At 42.4% G+C, this 19,733-nt stretch overlaps 1 protein-coding gene across 1 annotated transcript in view; it reads left to right on the plus strand.

The window, feature by feature from the left end:
* Positions 1-19,733, plus strand: part of myrf (myelin regulatory factor) — a 277,298-nt gene that overhangs the window by 13,082 nt on the left and 244,483 nt on the right. The window contains exon 2 of the mRNA XM_067993584.1: positions 15,344-15,406. Coding sequence (XP_067849685.1) covers positions 15,344-15,406 — 63 coding nt within the window. The remainder of the gene's footprint in view (positions 1-15,343; positions 15,407-19,733) is intronic.

Genomic DNA, 19,733 nt, shown 5'->3' on the forward strand with positions numbered 1-19,733 from the left:
ACAATGGTCTAACAGGAAACTCAATCACCAGGCTCACTGACCCAATGTCTTGGCTGCACCTTGAGACTATCAACTTGCATAACCAATTATTGAATTCCCCTGATGGTTCAGTTGGTAAGTGTACTGCCCAGTGTGGAACAGACTAGGAAGATAGCTGATTTCAGCTGGTGATGGGAGTATAACAATTGGCCTTTCTACTCCTGGGTTACAGAGGGGAAAATCAGCCATATTGGTATCAAGGAACCTTTGCTGGAATTTCACATGGGTGAACATTGGGTGAAGACATGATCGGGCCCAATGTGATGCCCATGTGACTGAATGTCTTGCCAGTAGTCATGGTCCGTGAAGAATGATCATTTGGCTGAGGGACCAGAGGGTGTCAGGTGCCCATGGAACTTTTCCTGCATAAATGTTAGTTCAGGATTTTAAAATTTGATTTTAAAATTCTCATCCTTGTTTTCGAATCCCTCCATAGCCTCACCCCTCCCTATCTCTGTAACCTCCTCCAGCCCTACAACCCTCTGAGATCTCTGCGTTCTTCCAATTCTGGCCTCTTGCACATCCCCGATTTTTATCACTCCACCATTGGTGACCGTGCCTTCAGCTGCATGGGCCCTAAGCTCTGGATTTCCCTCACTAAACCTCTCCGCCTCTCTACCTCTCTCCTCCTTTAAGGCACTCCTTAAAACCTACCGCTTTGGTCATACTTTTGGTCACCAGTCCTAATATCTCCTTATGTGGCTCGGTGTCAAATTTTGTTTGATAACATTTCACATTACTTAAAAGCGCTACATAAATGCAAGTTGTTGTTGAGGAGAGGGGAGAGAAAATTGAGAAAAAATGTAATAAAGACGATATAGTAAAAGATGCAAAGGTTGAGAAATCGATGAATGAAGTGCTGGTAGAAATTATGGAGGAGCTGGAACTCTTAAGTGCCTAATACTGTACTGAACAATGGAGACTGAGATGGTCATTCAAAATAGGCTAGTAGAAAAAGACCAAGTGATTAAATATGAGTATTATCAGACTGAGTAATACAGCAAGAGCTCCAGATGAGAACGGAACAAGCTTAAATCTCTTTGTTGTGATATGGAAGCCAAAGGAATTTCTCAAACTCTGACTGTAAATGGGTAAGTTCTTATTTCTGAGGTCCCCACCCATTATGGTCTGTTATTTGGGTGTGACCACCTCAGGATGTCACAGCAAGACTTGACCACGTTTGCCATGACATTGCTCAAAGTCAACATAAGCAAGCGGGTCTATCCTAGATTCTGATAAAAGGAAGGATGATCTCTAATGGTCTATGAAGTTCAAGATGACACTTTCTGCTATATCATCATGGGCATCAACGAAGGAACAGTAGTTCCAAAAGGAGTGTTTTAGTATTAGCATATAGTCTAACAGCCATAGGTATGCACCTGATTTTCCCCACTATATCTGGCATTTATGCTATTTGTTAAAAGTTATCTGTTGTGGCAGCAGCACTGTCCAATAAGTTTGCATCTTAAAATCAAGTCATCTGACATAAAGTATAAAATGAGAAAGGGTCATTTGGTCTATCAAGCCTGATCCCTCCGCAGTTCTGTAAAATCTACATCACCCACTCAATCTCCTGAGAGTGGCAACCAACACAGCAAGATAAAATTCAAGTAAGGTTTCTCCTCATTCCTAAAGGATAATTATTCCAGGATCTTATTCCAGTTTTACAGCCCACAGTATTCATCCAGGAACCATTGTTTTTAGAGGCAAACTTGGTCATCTATGCTTATCCTTATAAACTTCAATCTCATGACCTAACAATATTGATTGAGTTCCATTTTAAAGGAGTTAATCACACGGTATTGATTGCTTTTGATGGGAGTTGTTTCCACATATTCAGTACTGTCCATGAAAAGAATATCTTGTAATCTCTAGTTTGCTTGAGGCTTATTCATTTTGCACCTGTGTCCTCAAGCTCTTCAATCACAAAGGTAAATAGCCCCATCACACTTATCTTAAGGGGAGGGGAATGATATCACGCACAAGTGAAGCAACAGTGACTGTACTTCAAAACAACTACTTGGATTTATACAGCACCTTTAACGTAGGAAAATCTTACAAGGCGCTTCACAGAGACGTAATTAGACAAAAATGGGCATCAAGCCAAAGAAGAAGATGGTAGGAGTGGTGACCAAAAGCTTGGTCAAAGAGATGGGTTTTAAGGAGGGTCTTAAAAGAGGAGTGGGAGGTGGAGGGAAAAAGGCTCTGCTGACAATGGTAGGGTGAAGGGAGTGGGGATACATCAGAGGACAGAGTCAGAGGAATGGAGAGTTTGAGGTGGGGTGGGGGGGGGGGGTTGGGGTTGAGGGGTTTACAAAGATGGGGCAGGAAAAAACCCATGAAGGTAATTCGTGGTAATTAATTCAAAAGTAATTCCTCGGAACTGAAGTGCTTTGGGATGTTCTGAGAACGTGATAAGGGGCTATATAATGCAGTTTCAGTCAATGTTGTATTTTGATATGATTTCTGTATCAAGTGTGTTTGCAAATGAAAAAAACCCACTCCTTTAAAATGGTGTTTTATTTAATATTGAGAAATCTGAGTGAAGGAGTGGGCCTGTTTGGCAGGATAGGTAAAAGAGAAGCTGAAGTAAATTAGGAAGCAGTGCCTTGGTGACATCCATCTTGGGTTTTAAAAGGCTGTAGATTGTATGATGAAGGGACAATTGAGGGGGGTGAGGTATTCCACAGTTGCAAAGTCCTAGTGAAGAATGAGCTAGAGTAGGATATCACAAAATGAGTCTTGATTTCAGTACAACAACAACTTGCATTTATATAGCACCTTTAAGGTAGTAAAACATAGGAACATAGGAACAGGAGTAGGCCATTCAGCCCCTCGTGCCTGCTCTGCCATTTGATAAGATCATGACTGATCTGAGATCTAATTCCATCTACCTGCCTTTGGCCCATATCCCAAGGCCCTGCAGCATAATCAGACAAATAAGTTGATGCTGAGCTAAAGGAGACATTAGGACAGGTGACCAAACGCTTGTTCAAAGAGGTAGATTTTAAAGTGCATCTGAAAGGAGGAGAGAGTACAGAGTAAGAAGAGTGTAGAGTGGGGTATTTGAAGATTAGGAGGGAAAAAAAAGAGGATAGTTCAGTTAAGCACCACCCATAGTAGCCTAATAAAACCAGAAAAAGCAAGGAAAGGTTGTGACAGAGGCTGAAGGCTAGAGAAATCCATCACTCGTCGGACCACGGCTTTTCTTTGCAAACGAAGTTTAACTTGTTTGTCAAACATTTAAAAAAAATATACATTATAAAGCAAACATGCCCCACGCTAAAAAAAAATTCCGCTAGATCTGCAACCTGCACTTCTCCTATCGGGCTATGACTCGATTGCAGAGTTTATTGTTGAGCACGGCGGATGACTGGATGACGTTATGTTGCAGTTGACATCACATCAGCCGGCAGAGCGATAACTGGAGAGAGAGAAAAAAAATTCCATCGAAAGAGGGGGGGGGGGGGGGGGTGGTGGAGAGGGAGGAATCTGAGCCGGGAATCCTGGCCAGTACTTTCGGTTTATTAAAGGAGAAACGTTTATTTTTTTTTATCCTCAGTGTGCACCCTCTTATGTTCTTGAAGAAGTGACAGGTATAAATGCCCAGGTCTGACATTATATCAGTGCTGAAGTTTCAGCCAAAACAAAATAAAAGAGAAAGTTTGGTTTTTTGAAACTGATCAGAGGAGTTGGCCAGCACGAAATTGACTCGTGAAACTGACCTCCCGCAGGTACATTGAGGAGGTGCGAGATCGTGGATTACTGGAGGCGCTAGAAAGGGGGTTCCACTTTTGTTATCCCCTTCGGTTGAATCTTTGCTTGTATTTTTTTTTGTTGTTGTTGTGTGGGAATTGCCTGATGTTTTGAAGCCCTGGGAAGCAGGCGATCTCTTTACATGGATGTGTCGGGGAGCAGCCGCTAGCTAACAGAGAAATGGAAGTGGTTGACGAGACTGAAGCTTTGCAACGCTTTTTTGAAGGTAAAAAAAAATTGGGGAATATTCCCTCAGATTTTTTTTTAAAAATCCTAAGAGACTCAGATCGGTTATATATATTTTTTTTAATATATGTCAAAAAATGGCTGCGATCTACGGGAAAACGAGACGACAAAAGTAAAAGCCGAAAAGGAGTGAAGGGTCCGAGATAGGACGGGTGCTGTCTGTGCTGGGAGTTTCTTATTGTGTACGCCTCTGTCTGTGTGTGTTTAAAGTGTATCAGAACGTTTTAAAACAATTTATTTGGAGCTAAATATTTATTTGAATGAATTGCTTCTGCTTTGCCCAGACCTCGATACGAGAAGCGAAACTAAGTTTGATATAAAATCATTTCTGCTGTTTTGCAGCATTGAATATATATTTATTTAACAAAACAAAGTTGTAAAAAGTACCCGACTTAACGTGTTTGATAAATTCTAACCAAATATCGGATTCCGATGGACATTTAAAAAAACATTTGTATATCTATTCTTAAAAGTTTATGGAACTTGCAAACCTCTCATCTGTTTGACATAAATCGAGATTTGATTGGGTATTGTTTTCTACAGTGGGATATTTATTGAAAAAAAATTACTTTTCAAGTTTCCCTAAACTTTCTGGATTTCGTTCATTAAAAACAAACCTTCTGGTCGCCTTCGTTCACTGTCTTGCCCTAATGTCCTTATTTTGCTTCTTGTGGTTGTGAGATTTGATCGTTTTATAGCTGGAATTAAGTTTGAGATTTCCACATGTATTTTTTTTATATTAATCTGCTTTGGGAAAGTGTGACTGTCAGGTTGTCAGCCTAGCTGGTACAGAGCGAGCATATGACTCCGATTCTGACTCTCTCGCACATACACTAATCCCCCTTCTAACTCCCTGCAACTCTCGGGCACAGCGTTAAACTGCAATGATCGAGGGAGTTTGGGGCTGAAACAGAAAACCAGAGCTGGTGGAGAGAGGTCTTTCTGTTAGACTTAAAGTGACAGTGGTTGAGGAGAGAGAGAACACCGCAGACAGGTGACGAGCATAATTTATTTAATTTCTTCCAACTGGAAATGTTAAGGAGTGTGAGATAATTTGAGGTTAAATAAAAGGATATAATTTATTAAAATAAAATTGAGTTAGAAACATTATTCTAGCGAGCAGCTTTTATGCGGGTAAAGAGGGAGGAAATCCTAACAGCCACGTTTATTTAAAAGTTTTTAGAAACATTTGCTGAAAGGTTCCTAATTGTAAGAGCTCATTTGATTTGCTGCCCGTGTTAATTAAAGAGACAGCTTTAGATTGTATTTAGTGTTACAGGCCCTGCCTGGGCCAATGATCACCAACTGTACCCAACTCCTTACCAGACAGCGCACAACCAAGAGGACAGGAATATTCTAGAAAACCTCAGGCAATCTGCCTGCTTCCTTCAGTAGAGTTGCTTTGGGATGATACGATTTAACTTTCGAGGGCTGCAGTGGCTGATTTCTGTTTTATTGACCGGTTTGGGGCACTTGATACTTGGATTCTTGTAGGAGTTGTTCAGGGGAAAAAACAAATCATCCTTTTTTTATTATTGGGAAACCTAAGTGGAAGACCAATACCAATAGGACAAGACAGGACCATGAGTATATGAGAAGATGAGGAATTAATGATGAGGTGGCAGCAAGGTTGGATTTTTTAAAGTCTGTGGATTGGAGGGGGAAGGTAAGACTGAAGGAGGTGAGGAGTTCTACAACTTTGAAGTGCCGGAAAAGAATGAGTTAAGGTCGGAGATGGCAAAACAAGTCTTGACTTCAACAAAGTGAGGATATGGGGAGAAGGAAGGACATGTGGGAATGGATATTTAGAACTTAGGAAGAATAGGAGAGGTAAGTTCAGAGGAGCACCGACTGCAATAGCGTTGACTAAATAGAGGAGACAAGGAAAGATGCAACAAAGAAAAAGAGCAAGAGGTTGCGGAGTAAAGGTGAGAGAGAAATTGCCGATCAGACAACAAGCTTCCCCATATAACAGAGCAGTATCCGAGTTTTGGAATTCACTGCCTGTAATGGTGGTGGAAGCAGATTCAATAGTAACTTTCAAAAAGGAATTGGAAATATACTTGAAAAGGAAAAATTTGCAGGATTATGGGGAAAGAGCGGGGGAGTGGGACTAATTGGATAGCTCTTTCAAAGAGCAGGCACAGGCACGATGAACCAAATGGGCTCCTTCTGTGCTGTATCATTCTATGAACGGGTTGGGCTTTACAGAGAGTAAACAGTTGCCTCCAACTGGTTGTCGGTTTCAGAACGTGTAGACAGGCACCGGGAGTTTCTTCAGTGGGGGGTTCTCCCAATCGGCTGCTGTAACTTTGGCGGAAGATTGGCAGAAACCCCAGGTAGATGTGTAAGCAGGGTTTCTGGTGATCTTCGGCCGATGGGGAGAAGGCCTGAGGAAATTCCTGGCGAGGGTCTATAACATGGGAATGGATATTGCAGTCTGATATCTTGGAGAAATCCTAACAATCGGTCTCGTGAGTGTTAACAATTAGCTTTGCACAGAGAGGTGTCCAACATTTGTCAGGAGAGAGTGTTTTGAGCTGAATAACGCCAGGGTGAGGTGCTGTTGGTTACAGATCTGTCACTGGTGGTGGGATCAGTAGGAGTAATTTGAGGTGGTGCATTAAGAGTATCAGACAAAAAGCGTATCGGACAGCATGAAAGCATATTGGTTAATGTATGATCATTTTCTCATAAACCCAGTGACAACAATCAAATATAGAAATTGCTAGAAGTACACAAGTAGTTAGCATCCATAAAAGAAAATGCAGGTTAATGTTTCGAACGGAAACCCTTCATCAGCACCAAATCTGAATTTATTTAGAAAGGCGATTTAATTTTAAAATGAAAGTGAAATATTCTTGTTTCGAAGACTCAACATTTGATATTTTTTGTTTAACAAGGACCTGCCATGAAACATTAACCCGTATTTCTTTTTTCAGATGTATTTTCAGCGTTTCTGTTTTTCTTTCAGATTCCCAGCACTCACACCTATTTTCTTTATCTCTACAAATGAACAGAGGGTTAATTCTGAAAACTCCAACATTTTTTAAAATTGTCGCTATACACCCCAGCTTTAAGAGTGACCACTGTGACTGAAATCTGTTACTGAGTATTTTAATCCTAGGCTGACAATTTATTTTTGGACGCAGTTCTCTCTGTGTTACCAGTGAGACTGGCCTATTTAACCGTGCATTCATTGACACAGAGCAGTTTCAGATGAGCCTCAATGTGAAAGTGACAGTATAACTTGGGATTCATCGGCCATCTGTCTCCCAGCCGCACTGTACCCAATGGGCATGAGACCTTCCTTTGCTTGGGATGAGACGTTAACCTGAGCTCTCGTCCCCTGTTCTGGTGGTTTAGGTGGTTGTTAAAGATCCCATGGCAATATTTGAAGAGGAGCAGGGAGCTCTCCTGATGTACCGGCCAACATTCCTCCAGCAGCCAACACCACCAAAAACAGATGAACAGGCCAGTCATCTGATTGCTGTTTGTGGGGTGTTGCTAGCACAGAATGGGTGCTGTATTTGCGTATACTGCGCAGGTCCCTGCACTTTAAATGTAGTTCTTTGTATCACAGTATCATAGTATGGTACAGCACAGAAGGAGGCCATTTGGCCCATCATGCCTGTGCCAGCTCTTTGAAAGACCTATCTAATTAGTCACACTCCCCTGCTCTTTCTCCATAGCTCTGTACATTTTTTCATCTTCAAGTAATTATCCAATTCCCTTTTGAAATTTACTATTAAATCTGCTTCCACCACTCTTTCAGACAGTACATTCCAGATCATTACAGCTGCATAAAAAAATGTTTCTTTATGTCGCCTCTGGCTCTTTTGCCAAAAACCTTAAATCTGTATCCTCTGGTTACTGACCCTTTTGCCACTGGAAACAGTTTCTCCTTATTTACTCTATCAAAACTGTTCATGATTTTGAACACCTCTATCAAATCTCCTCTTAACCTTCTCTGTCCTAAGGAGAACAACCCCAGCTTCTCCAGTCTCTCCACATAACTGAAGTCCCTCATCCCTGGCACCATTCCAGTAAATCTCTTCTGCACCCTCTCTAAGACCTTAACATCCTTCCTAAAGTGTGGTGCCCAGAATTGAACACAATACTCCAGCTGAGGCCTAACCAGTGTTTTATAAAGGTTTAGTATAACTTCCTTGCTTTTGTACACTATGCCTCTATTTATAAAGCCAAGGATTCCATATGCTTTTTTAATGGCCTTCTCAACTTGTCCTGCCACCTTCAAAGATTTGTGTACATACAGCCCCAGGATCTCTGTTTCTGCACTCCCTTTAAAATTGTACCATTTAGTTTATATTGTCTCTCCTCGTTCTTCCTACCAAAATGTATCCTTTTGCACTTCTCTCTGTTAATTTTCATCTGCCATGTGCCTGCCCATTTCACCAGTCTGTCTATGTCCTCCTGAAGTCTGTTACTGTCCCCCAAATTGTTGACATTTCCGAGTTTCGTGTCATCTGCAAACTTTGAAATTATATCCTGTATACCCAAGTCCAGGTCATTAATATATATCAAAAAGAGCAGTGGTCCTAATACTGACCCCTGGGGAACACCACTGTATACTTCCCTCCAATCTGAAAAACAACCATTCACCACTACTCTCTGCTTCTTTTGTAATTTTGTATCCACGCTGCCACTCTCCCTTTAATCCTATGGGCTTTAATTTTGCTTACAAGTCTATTATGTGATACTTTATCAAATGCCTTTTGAAAGTCCATATACACAACGTCAACTGCACTACCCTCATCAACCTTCTCCGTTACTTTATCAAAGAACTCAATCAAGTTAGTCAAACACGATTTTCCTTTAACAAATCTGTGCTGACTTTTATTTATTAGCCCATAATTTTCCAAGTGCCAATTAATTTTGTCCCAGATTATTGTCTCTAAAAGTTCCCACACCACTGACGTTAGGTTGACTGGCATGTAACAGCCAGTTTATCCCTGTCCCCTTTTTTGAACAGGGGTGTAACATTTGCAATCCTCAATCCTTCGGCACTGTCCCCATATCTAAGGAGGATTGGAAGATTGTGGCCAGAGCCTCTGCAATTTCCACCCTAACTTCCCTCAGTAACCTGGGATGCATCCCATCTGGACCGGGTGACTTTTCTACTTTGTCTGAAATGCTTTGAGATATGTCACTGTGATAGGTGCTATATAAATGCAAGTATTTTTTTCTTTCTGGTCTTTGCACCAAGTATAATATAACTCCAGTGCAGTATGAAGCTACATTTAAAGTGCTCAGGTGATCCATTTATCAGTCTGGGGAGTTTTTAAACTTAATTTGGAATTAGTCTGATGTTAGTAAAGAAATTACATTCCTAGCAATAAAGTTTATTTTGCTAACAGTGTCTCCATGTTACCTTGTAACATAACCAATTTAACCAGCTAGGGACTAGGCACGTGCACAATTGTCTGTGAGCAGAGCTGCTTTGTCGCTGGGCAGCGTGAAATGCATAACCATCTGTGAAATTTTGATCTGTTGCCTGCATATTACACTCTACAGCTATCTGCTGGACCCTAAGAGTTAAATTATCACAGCTCAGAAGAAATGCTTGCTGCTAACACCCTATTTGCATTTAAAACATTATAAATAATAATTGCAACTTTTCCTCAGGTACAGAGACACTTTCAACAGAGCAAATCAGTGTCCTATCTTTCCCTCTATCTGTCTTTCATATACTTCTCTTTCCCATTCGCCTCAGTTTCTCAGTAATATATTAATGATCTCTCTTATGGAATTTGTAGCTGGTGGATTTGTAAATTGCTAATAACTAATGACAAGCTTTATCAAAAATATTATCCCCAGTGACTACTATAAAAAAATTAAAACAAATCTTTTTAACGATGGGTATTTTATTGAGAAAATACTACTGACTGGTAGTCCAGGACTGATGTTTAATATTTTGTCCACTGATATTCACTCTGCTCCCTGGTATTCACTCTGTCCATCTGCTGGTATTCGCTCTGCCCCCTGGTATTCACTCTGTCCATCTGCTGGTATTCACTCTGTCCATCTGCTGGTATTCGCTCTGCCCCCTGGTATTCACTCTGTCCATCTGCTGGTATTCGCTCTGCCCCCTGGTATTCACTCTGTCCACCTGCTGGTATTCGCTCTGCCCCCTGGTATTCACTCTGTCCATCTGCTGGTATTCACTCTGCCTCCTGGTATTCACTCTGTCCCCTGGTATTCACTCTGCCCCCTGGTATTCACTCTGCCTCCTGGTATTCACTCTGCCTCCTGGTATTCACTCTGTCCATCTGCTGGTATTCACTCTGCCTCCTGGTATTCACTCTGCCTCCTGGTATTCACTCTGTCCATCTGCTGGTATTCACTCTGCCCCCTGGTATTCACTCTGTCCATCTGCTAGTACTCACTCTGCCCCCTGGTATTCACTCCGTCCACCTGCTGGTATTCACTCTGTCCCCTGGTATTCACTCTGCCTCTTGGTATTCACTCTGCCTCCTGGTATTCAATCTGTCCACCTGCTGGTATTCACTCTGCCTCTTGGTATTCACTCTGCCTACTGGTATTCAGTCTGTCCATCTGCTGGTATTTATTCTGCCTCCTGGTATTCACTCTGCCTCCTGGTATTCACTCTGCCCCCTGGTATTCACTCTGCCCCCTGGTATTCACTCTGCCCCCTGGTATTCACTCTGCCTCCTGGTATTCACTCTGCCCCCTGATTTTCACTCTGTCCATCTGCTGGTATTCACTCTGTCCATCTGCTGGTATTCACTCTGCCTCCTGGTATTCACTCTGTCCATCTGCTGGTATTCACTCTGCCTCCTGGTATTCACTCTGTCCATCTGCTGGTATTCACTCTGTCCCCTGGTATTCACTCTGCCTCCTGGTATTCACTCTGTCCATCTGCTGGTATTCACTCTGCCTCCTGGTATTCACTCTGCCCCCTGGTATTCACTCTGTCCATCTGCTGGTATTCACTCTGTCCCCTGGTATTCACTCTGCCTCCTGGTATTCACTCTGTCCATCTGCTGGTAATCACTCTGCCTCCTGGTATTCACTCTGCCCCCTGATTTTCACTCTGTCTGCTGGTATTAAATCTGTTCTTTTTTTTGGAGAGGGGAGCACTTTGAGGGTTAGAACTAAAAAAAGTATTAAGTTTGTTGCATCTCTTGTGACTTTTTTTCTCTATCTTCTTCTTCTGCTTTATTCCTTCCGTTTCTCCTTTCTATTTTATTTTATTTCTCTATTTGCTTTTTCTTTTTATCTGGTCCTTTTCCTCGTCATCTATTTAAACTTTTTTGACATATCCTCCCCTTTCAATTTTGTTCTTTCTCTCACACACTTTCTTCGTTTTATTATGCTCTCAACGCATCCCTCGTCTCGCACGTCTCTCACATACTCTCTGTTGTACTCTCTCTCTTTCTCTGTTGCTTGCGCTGTTTCTCTGCCTCACTCTCTTTCACACACAGTCACTGTCACATGCTTCCTCTCACATATTCCATCACAATCTCTCTCTCGCACACATGTCTCAATCTCCTCGGTCTCTCATTAATACATGCAGCCATTTATTGAAATTATTCAGTCGGGATTGTCTGACTACCTATCATGACAGAAAATGTTGGAAATACACAGCATGTCAGTTAGCATTTGTAGAGAGAAAAAACAAGTTAACCTTTTGGATAGTATCTTTCTTCAGCTGTCGACTGACCTGCGGTGTGGTTTTGAAATTTTCTATTCTGGTTTTAGATTTTCGGCATTGCAGTTTTTTCTTTTTATTATCTGTAAAAACGGTTGGCTATTGCAGTCTTAGGAGCTGTTTTCACTGTGTGCACTAAAATATTATTTTTAATTCATGTTTTCATACCAAATTATTCAGTGCATTAAGGCAGCTTCACCATCAGAACCCCCTTTTAAAAAAGCAAGTGCCTTCATCAAGACCTCTTGTAAAGTGGGACTCTCACTATCAGGACCTCTGTTTAAAGAGGGACTCTCACTATCAGGACCTCTGTTTAAAGAGAGACTCTCACTATCAGGACCTCTGTTTAAAGAGGGACTCTCACTATCAGGACCTCTGTTTAAAGAGAGACTCTCACTATCAGGACCTCTGTTTAAAGAGAGACTCTCACTATCAGGACCTCTGTTTAAAGAGGGACTCTCACTATCAGGACCTCTGTTTAAAGAGGGACTCTCACTATCAGGACCTCTGTTTAAAGAGGGACTCTCACTATCAGGACCTCTGTTTAAAGAGAGACTCTCACTATCAGGACCTCTGTTTAAAGAGGGACTCTCACTATCAGGACCTCTGTTTAAAGAGAGACTCTCACTATCAGGACCTCTGTTTAAAGAGAGACTCTCACTATCAGGACCTCTGTTTAAAGAGGGACTCTCACTATCAGGACCTCTGTTTAAAGAGGGACTCTCACTATCAGGACCTCTGTTTAAAGAGGGACTCTCACTATCAGGACCTCTGTTTAAAGAGGGACTCTCACTATCAGGACCTCTGTTTAAAGAGAGACTCTCACTATCAGGACCTCTGTTTAAAGAGGGACTCTCACTATCAGGACCTCTGTTTAAAGAGAGACTCTCACTATCAGGACCTCTGTTTAAAGAGAGACTCTCACTATCAGGACCTCTGTTTAAAGAGGGACTCTCACTATCAGGACCTCTGTTTAAAGAGGGATTCTCACTATCAGGACCTCTGTTTAAAGAGGGACTCTCACTATCAGGACCTCTGTTTAAAGAGGGACTCTCACTATCAGGACCTCTGTTTAAAGAGAGACTCTCACTATCAGGACCTCTGTTTAAAGAGAGACTCTCACTATCAGGACCTCTGTTTAAAGAGGGACTCTCACTATCAGGACCTCTGTTTAAAGAGGGACTCTCACTATCAGGACCTCTGCTTAAAGAGAGACTCTCACTATCAGAATCCCTTCTAAAGTTGGACTCTTACCATCAGGCCTCCCTTTTAAAGAGAGAAGCTGATGCTGAGACCCCCATTTATAAGTGGGTCGTGTGATGAAAGACGGTTTGGTAAACTATTTTTTTGTTTGGGAAAGCAAAAAGGAGAAGAGCCATGCCTCATTCTTGCCAAGCTGGCCTCAAGTGATGGGACAATGCAGTTCAACACTCTTAACATCATTGCTGTGTTTGTAAATAAACAAGGAAAGATTTGCATCAAGATGACCTCTTCTAAAGGGCCCTGAAGCTGAGACCCTTGAATGCTCCCCCCGGCCCTCGGGGCATTCTAACAATGTGCAGTTTTCAAACGTTCCATCCCTTCCTTTGGTGCAACACTGATAAACCTGAGAATGCAGCATCATTTAAAGTGGCTGTTGTGAGGCTGAATCAGAGGAATGGAGTGAAATGGAAAGCGTTTTTTGTTTCCCTCGGTTTTCTCCTGAGTCATAAAGACCAGGAGGGCTCAGGTTTGACCCCTGGTTCACGATGAGTTATCTGACCTCAGCCAGAGCAGCAATAGGAGTGCTAAAATTAGTTTCAACACCCCTGGGCTAGTGAGGGAAAAATTAACCAGTGTCCCTGCTCCTGAATGCTATCCAGTGATTGCTGCAGGAAAGTGCATCTGTGGATGTCGGATGAGGGGGCTCAGGGTCAGTTTTGATGACCCCCAAGGTTGAAGAGTCTGTCAACACTCACAGGTGGGTTTAGAGCACCATCGGCAGAGGCTTCCCTGCCCGCCTCCACTCCTCGTACAATTCTCCCTCCCCGGGTCTTAACTCACACAATGGTCACTTGGGGCAAGGTACTGAACGGTGACCGATGATCTTGGAACTGGACCCCAGTAAGAGCCAGCGCCTTCAGGAGAGGAGTGGAGAAACTGTAATAAAGCCAGTGCTTTAGTGCACTGTAGTCCGGGGGGGATTTCAAACAACAACTTGCATTTATACAGCACCTCTAATGTAGTAAAATGTCCCAAGGTGCTTCACAGGAGCGATTATCGAACAAAATTTGACACCGAGCCACATAAGGAGATACTAAGACAGGTGAAAGAGGTAGATTTTAAGGAGCGTTTTAAAGGAGGAGAGAGGTAGAGAAGCGGAGAGGTTTAGGGAGGGAATTCCAGAGTTCAAGGCCTAGGCAGCTGAAGGCACGGCCGCCATTGGTGGAGCGATTAAAATCGAGGATGCGCACGAGGCAAGAATTGGAGGAGCGCAGAGATCTCGGAGGGTTGTAGGGCTGGAGGAGGTTATAGAGATAGGGAGGGGCGAGGCCATGGAGGGATTTGAAAACTGTGATTATGTTAGATTATCATCTTTTGATGTAGAAATGTACTGCAGGTTCTGAAGGGTTAAGCTTGTCAGTTATTTAATGAAAATATTTGTGTTTTTTTCTCCTCCTTGCCTTTAGACTCTCCCTCCTTCCCTTGCTGAGTACCATCCCTGGCCGCCATACCAGCTTGGCTGCCTGCTCCAAGGCTGCTGCCTTGCTGCTCACACTAGATGTATGCAGGGTAACTTGCTGAACCCCAATTTAAAAGTGTTACCCAAGGGTATAATGGGAGTAGTTGTGCCAGTATATTAGGTTGGAGCAATATTCCGCAGACTGAGGGAAGGGGACATATGCTCACCCCAGTAATTCCCCCAAGCCACAGAATTTCCGGTCCCAGCAATATGTAGGAGACCTGCTGAGCAGTGCTGAGCCCTTTTTAGGCAACTCCCAGTAGCTGGGTTTAGAGCAGCATTGGCAGAGAGCTTAGCAGCAGTTTCGCTGCCTGCTTACCACCCACTGTACAGTGTTCCCTCCCTGGGCCTTTCCTTATTGCTAACCCCCTAATGATCAGTCTGAGATCAGAAACTCATAGCTTAGGGAAAGGTACAGTTGCACCCTGCCACTCAGTGACGTGTTGCATTGGTTCACCCTGCTGCCCACCTGAGAGGGTCAATCCCAGTTACTCAGGGCTGTTCCTGGTCTAGTTGGCATGCAGAACTGGTTAAACCAGGAAGTCCCATATTCAGTTCCCGGGCTTTATTGATCCCAGCCAAGTCAGCTCACTTGGAGGGGAATTCCTGCTCCTGATCATTATCCTATAAGCCCTGCTGGAAGGTGTGCACCAGGTGAGGGCAGGAATGGTGCCATCCAGGATGGAATAGACTGTTGACTGTCTAGGCTCCTACATGAAGTACAGGCACTGAAGTAAGGTACTAGAAGGCTACTGACACTCGAGGACCTGTATCCCTGGAAGAGGCAGCGCCTTCAGGTGACGAGGGGAGGAAGCTGGAGGAGGAGAAAAAATGAAAGTGATGAAAACTGCTAAATTTGTTTACAATCTATTCTCACTTGTACACAGACCAAGAGGTAGCGCACTCCAGAATGGCTTATGCAGACGGCCCCTTCAGACATTACAACACAGGTCAGCATTACATATATACCTTAACACTGTCTGTCATCCTGTACGACTAATGTCTCATTTAAAATAAAAACAGAACCTGCTAAAAATACACACCAGGATTCTCAGCATCTGACCCTTCAGGGTTCTGAGGGTCTACATGCTGAATGTCAATCTGTCCTTTCTATTTCAGATGCTGACTGACCTGCCATGTATTTCCGCTGTTTGCAGTTTTTCTTTCTGTCTCTAATGTTTTGCTCTGCCCTGTATGTTGTTATGGTAGGTGTTATGTAAGTTGTACGTCTTTCATGGGCTGCATTTGTTGCATGGAATCTCTGAAGACAGGGCAACCCCATGAAATTCATCAATGAATGTTAGAATATTTTACGCTGATTTTAGGCGGGGTTATTGAATTTCGTGGGCTCCCTCTCCCCTCGACTTTAAGGAGCTCCACTGCAACAAGTGCAGCCTGTGAAAAGCATGCGGCTCTAATGGGTCTTATCAGACATTTGAAAAGGCCGCTCTTTGGGGCCTTTAAGCACAATGATACCAGTGTGAGTAGCTCTGGTGTTTATAATACTCGATGAAAGCATCAATCAAGTGCCTGTAATGGCTGAGTGATTAAAAGCACGGCCCCGTATAGAATTGAGCCATACTGACCAGAAGATCCTAGATTTGATCTCCGCTGTATGCTGTTAGCAGATGTCAATTAAAGTGACAGCGCAGGCATTACAGTTCATTGGCCTCTGTTCATTAGCTTTGGGATTTAGAGTAGGAGACATTGTATTGAATCTTAGATGTAGGTGGTGTACTTAGAGTTCAAGAGGAACAAGAGAGGAAAGTCAGAGGAGCACTCGACATATTATCGGTTTGCCCGACCTGATACTTTGAGGCATAGGACAGTTTGCATGTGGTAATGAAGGAAGAGGTCAGCTATGCTCTTTATGGAGTAGATTAGCAGGTTATCAAGGAAGGACTCTGTCCTGTCCGGTCACTGCACTGTCTGAATCAGCACTGTGTCTTGAAAGAAAATTCTTGTGCAATTCATTTAATTTTATTTTTTTCTTTTGTATCTCCCTCTCCATTGTTGATCACACTCTTAATAGGATACTTGGAAGTGCACACTAATAGTGTGGATTAACTAGGTGCTTCTCTCTCTCTCTATCTATATCTCTCTCTTTCTCTCTCTCTATCGATATCTCTCTTTCTCTCTCTCTCTGTCGATATCTCTCTCTTTCTCTCTCTCTCTCTATCTATATCTATATCTCTCTCTTTCTCTCTCTCTATCTATATCTCTCTATTTCTCTCTCTCTCTGTCGATATCTCTCTCTTTCTCTCTATCCATATCTCTCTATTTCTCTCTCTCTCTGTCGATATCTCTCTCTTTCTCTCTATCCATATCTCTCTCTTTCTCTCTCTCTCTATCTATATCTCTCTCTTTCTCTCTCTCTCTATCTATATCTCTCTCTCTCTGTTGATATCTCTCTCTTTCTCTCTCTCTCTCTCTATCTATATCTCTCTCTTTCTCTCTCTCTCTATCTATATCTCTCTCTTTCTCTCTCTCTCTATCTATATCTCTCTCTTTCTCTCTCTCTCTATCTATATCTCTCTCTTTCTCTCTCTCTATCTATATCTCTCTCTTTCTCTCTCTCTCTATCTATATCTCTCTCTTTCTCTCTCTCTCTATCTATATATCTCTCTCTCTCTATCTATATCTCTCTCTTTCTCTCTCTCTATCTATATCTCTCTCTTTCTCTCTCTCTATCTATATCTCTCTCTCTATCTATATCTCTCTCTCTATCGATATCACTCTTTCTCTCTATCGATATCTCTTTCTCTCTCTCTGTCGATATCTCTCTCTTTCTCTCTCTCTATCTATATCTCTCTTTCTCTCTCTCTCTATCTATATCTCTCTCTTTCTCTCTCTCTATCTATTTCTCTCTCTTTCTCTCTCTCTCTATCTATATCTCTCTCTTTCTCTCTCTATCTATATCTCTCTCTTTCTCTCTCTCTATCTATATCTCTCTCTATCTATATCTCTCTCTCTCTCTATCGATATCTCTCTTTCTCTCTATCGATATCTCTTTCTCTCTCTCTGTCGATATCTCTCTCTTTTTCTCTCTCTATCTATATCTCTCACTCTATCTATATCTCTCTCTTTCTCTCTCTCTATCTATCTCTCTCTCTCTCTATCTATATCTCTCTCTTTCTCTCTCTCTATCTATATCTCTCTCTTTCTCTCTCTATCTATATCTCTCTCTTTCTCTCTCTATCTATCTCTCTCTCTCTCTATCTATATCTCTCTCTTTCTCTCTCTATCTATATCTCTCTCTTTCTCTCTCTATCTATATCTCTCTCTTTCTCTCTCTCTCTATCTATCTCTCTCTCTCTCTATCGATATCACTCTCTCTATCTATATCTCTCTCTCTCTCTATCGATATCACTCTTTCTCTCTATGATATCTCTTTCTCTCTCTCTCTGTCGATATCTCTCTCTTTCTCTCTCTCTATCTATATATCTCTCTCTCTCTATCTATATCTCTCTCTTTCTCTCTATCTATATCTCTCTCTTTCTCTCTCTCTCTCTCTATCTATCTCTCTCTCTCTATCTATCTCTCTCTCTCTCTATCGATATCACTCTCTCTATCTATATCTCTCTCTATCGATATCACTCTTTCTCTCTATGATATCTCTTTCTCTCTCTCTCTGTCGATATCTCTCTCTTTCTCTCTCTCTATCTATATCTCTCTCTTTCTCTCTCTCTATCTATATCTCTCTCTTTCTCACTCTATCTATATCTCTCTCTTTCTCTCTCTCTATCTATATCTCTCTCTCTCTCTATCGATATCTCTCTTTCTCTCTATCGATATGTCTTTCTCTCTCTCTCTGTCGATATCTCTCTCTTTCTCTCTCTCTCTATCTATATCTCTCTCTTTCTCTCTCTTTCTATCTATATCTCTCTCTTTCTCTCTCTCTTTCGATATCTCTCTTTCTCTCTCTGTCGATATCTCTCTCTTTCTCTCTATCTATATCTCTCTCTTTCTCTCTCTCTCTATCTCTAGCTCTCTCTCTGTCTCTTTCTCTCCCCCTTCCTCCTTGCTGTTCTCACAAACTGCTCAGAGAATCTTGAACGTGCATCATGTTACACCATGACTTGGCACATTGCACATCAAGTGTTTCTCCACAGGAGTGAGAAAGCATTGAAGGCTCACTCACCCAGGCCATGTTTGACCTGCCTAATGACATAGAGTGGTAGAGATCTGGAAGCAGATGAATATATACTGTAAAGATATTGAGAAAAAAGAAAACAAGAGAAAATACTAAGAGCAGGGATAATTGTAGAGCATTTTTTCCTGCTCTGAAGACCATGGGTACCCATGACTGCCATTTTTGCTTGTATCCTGTGCCCTCCTAGTACAGGTGAAAGTGTTGTATAATAGTTACAGAGTATTTTCAACAATGTGAAGCAACATGCACGTAGGGCTACCACTGTCTAAAAGTTAGATCAGATCCATGAAATTCCTGTTCCTCTGAGAAGGAGTAAACTGTGAGGCAATCTAATTATTAAATATGATGGGGATTTAAAAAAAATGTTTTTGGGATGTGGGCAATGTTGGCAAAGCTGCATTTATTGCCCATCCTTAGTTGCCCTGAGAAGGTGGTGATGGGACTTCTCCTCGAATCACTGCAGTTCTTGTGGTGAAGAACATAAACATAAGAAATAGGAGCAGGAGTAGGCCATAAGGCCCCTCGAGCCTGCTCCGCCATTCAATAAGATCGTGGCTGATCTTCGACCTCAACTCCACTTTCCTGCCCAATCCACACATCCCTTGATTCCCCTAGAGTCCAAAAATCCATCTGTCTCGGCCTTGAACATATTCAACGACTCAGCATCCACAGCCCTCTGGGATAGAGAATTCCAAAGATTCATAATCCTCTGAGTGAAGAAATTTTTTCTCCTCTCGGTCCTAAATGACCGATCCCTTATCCTGAGACTATGCCCCAGGGGAAACAACCTCTCAGCATCTACCCTGTCAACCCCCCTCAGAATCTTACATGTTTCAATGAGATCACCTCTCATTCTTCTAAACTCCAGAGAGTACAGGCCCATTCTACTCAACCTCTCCCCATAGGACAACCCTCTCATCCCAGGAATCAATCTAGTGAACCTTCGTTGCACTGCCTCTAAGACAAGTATAACCTTCCTTAGATAAGGAGATCTTAGAAAGTCCCTGATGGTGAAAGTGGTCCCAGATGGGTAGGGAATTCCAAGATTTTGTCCCAATTACTATGAAGGAATGGTGATATATGTCCAGGTCAGCATGGTGTATGACTTGGAGGGGAACTTGGAG

This window comes from Heptranchias perlo, chromosome 12 (genome assembly GCF_035084215.1).
Source record: "Heptranchias perlo isolate sHepPer1 chromosome 12, sHepPer1.hap1, whole genome shotgun sequence".
Classification (NCBI taxonomy): domain Eukaryota; kingdom Metazoa; phylum Chordata; class Chondrichthyes; order Hexanchiformes; family Hexanchidae; genus Heptranchias; species Heptranchias perlo.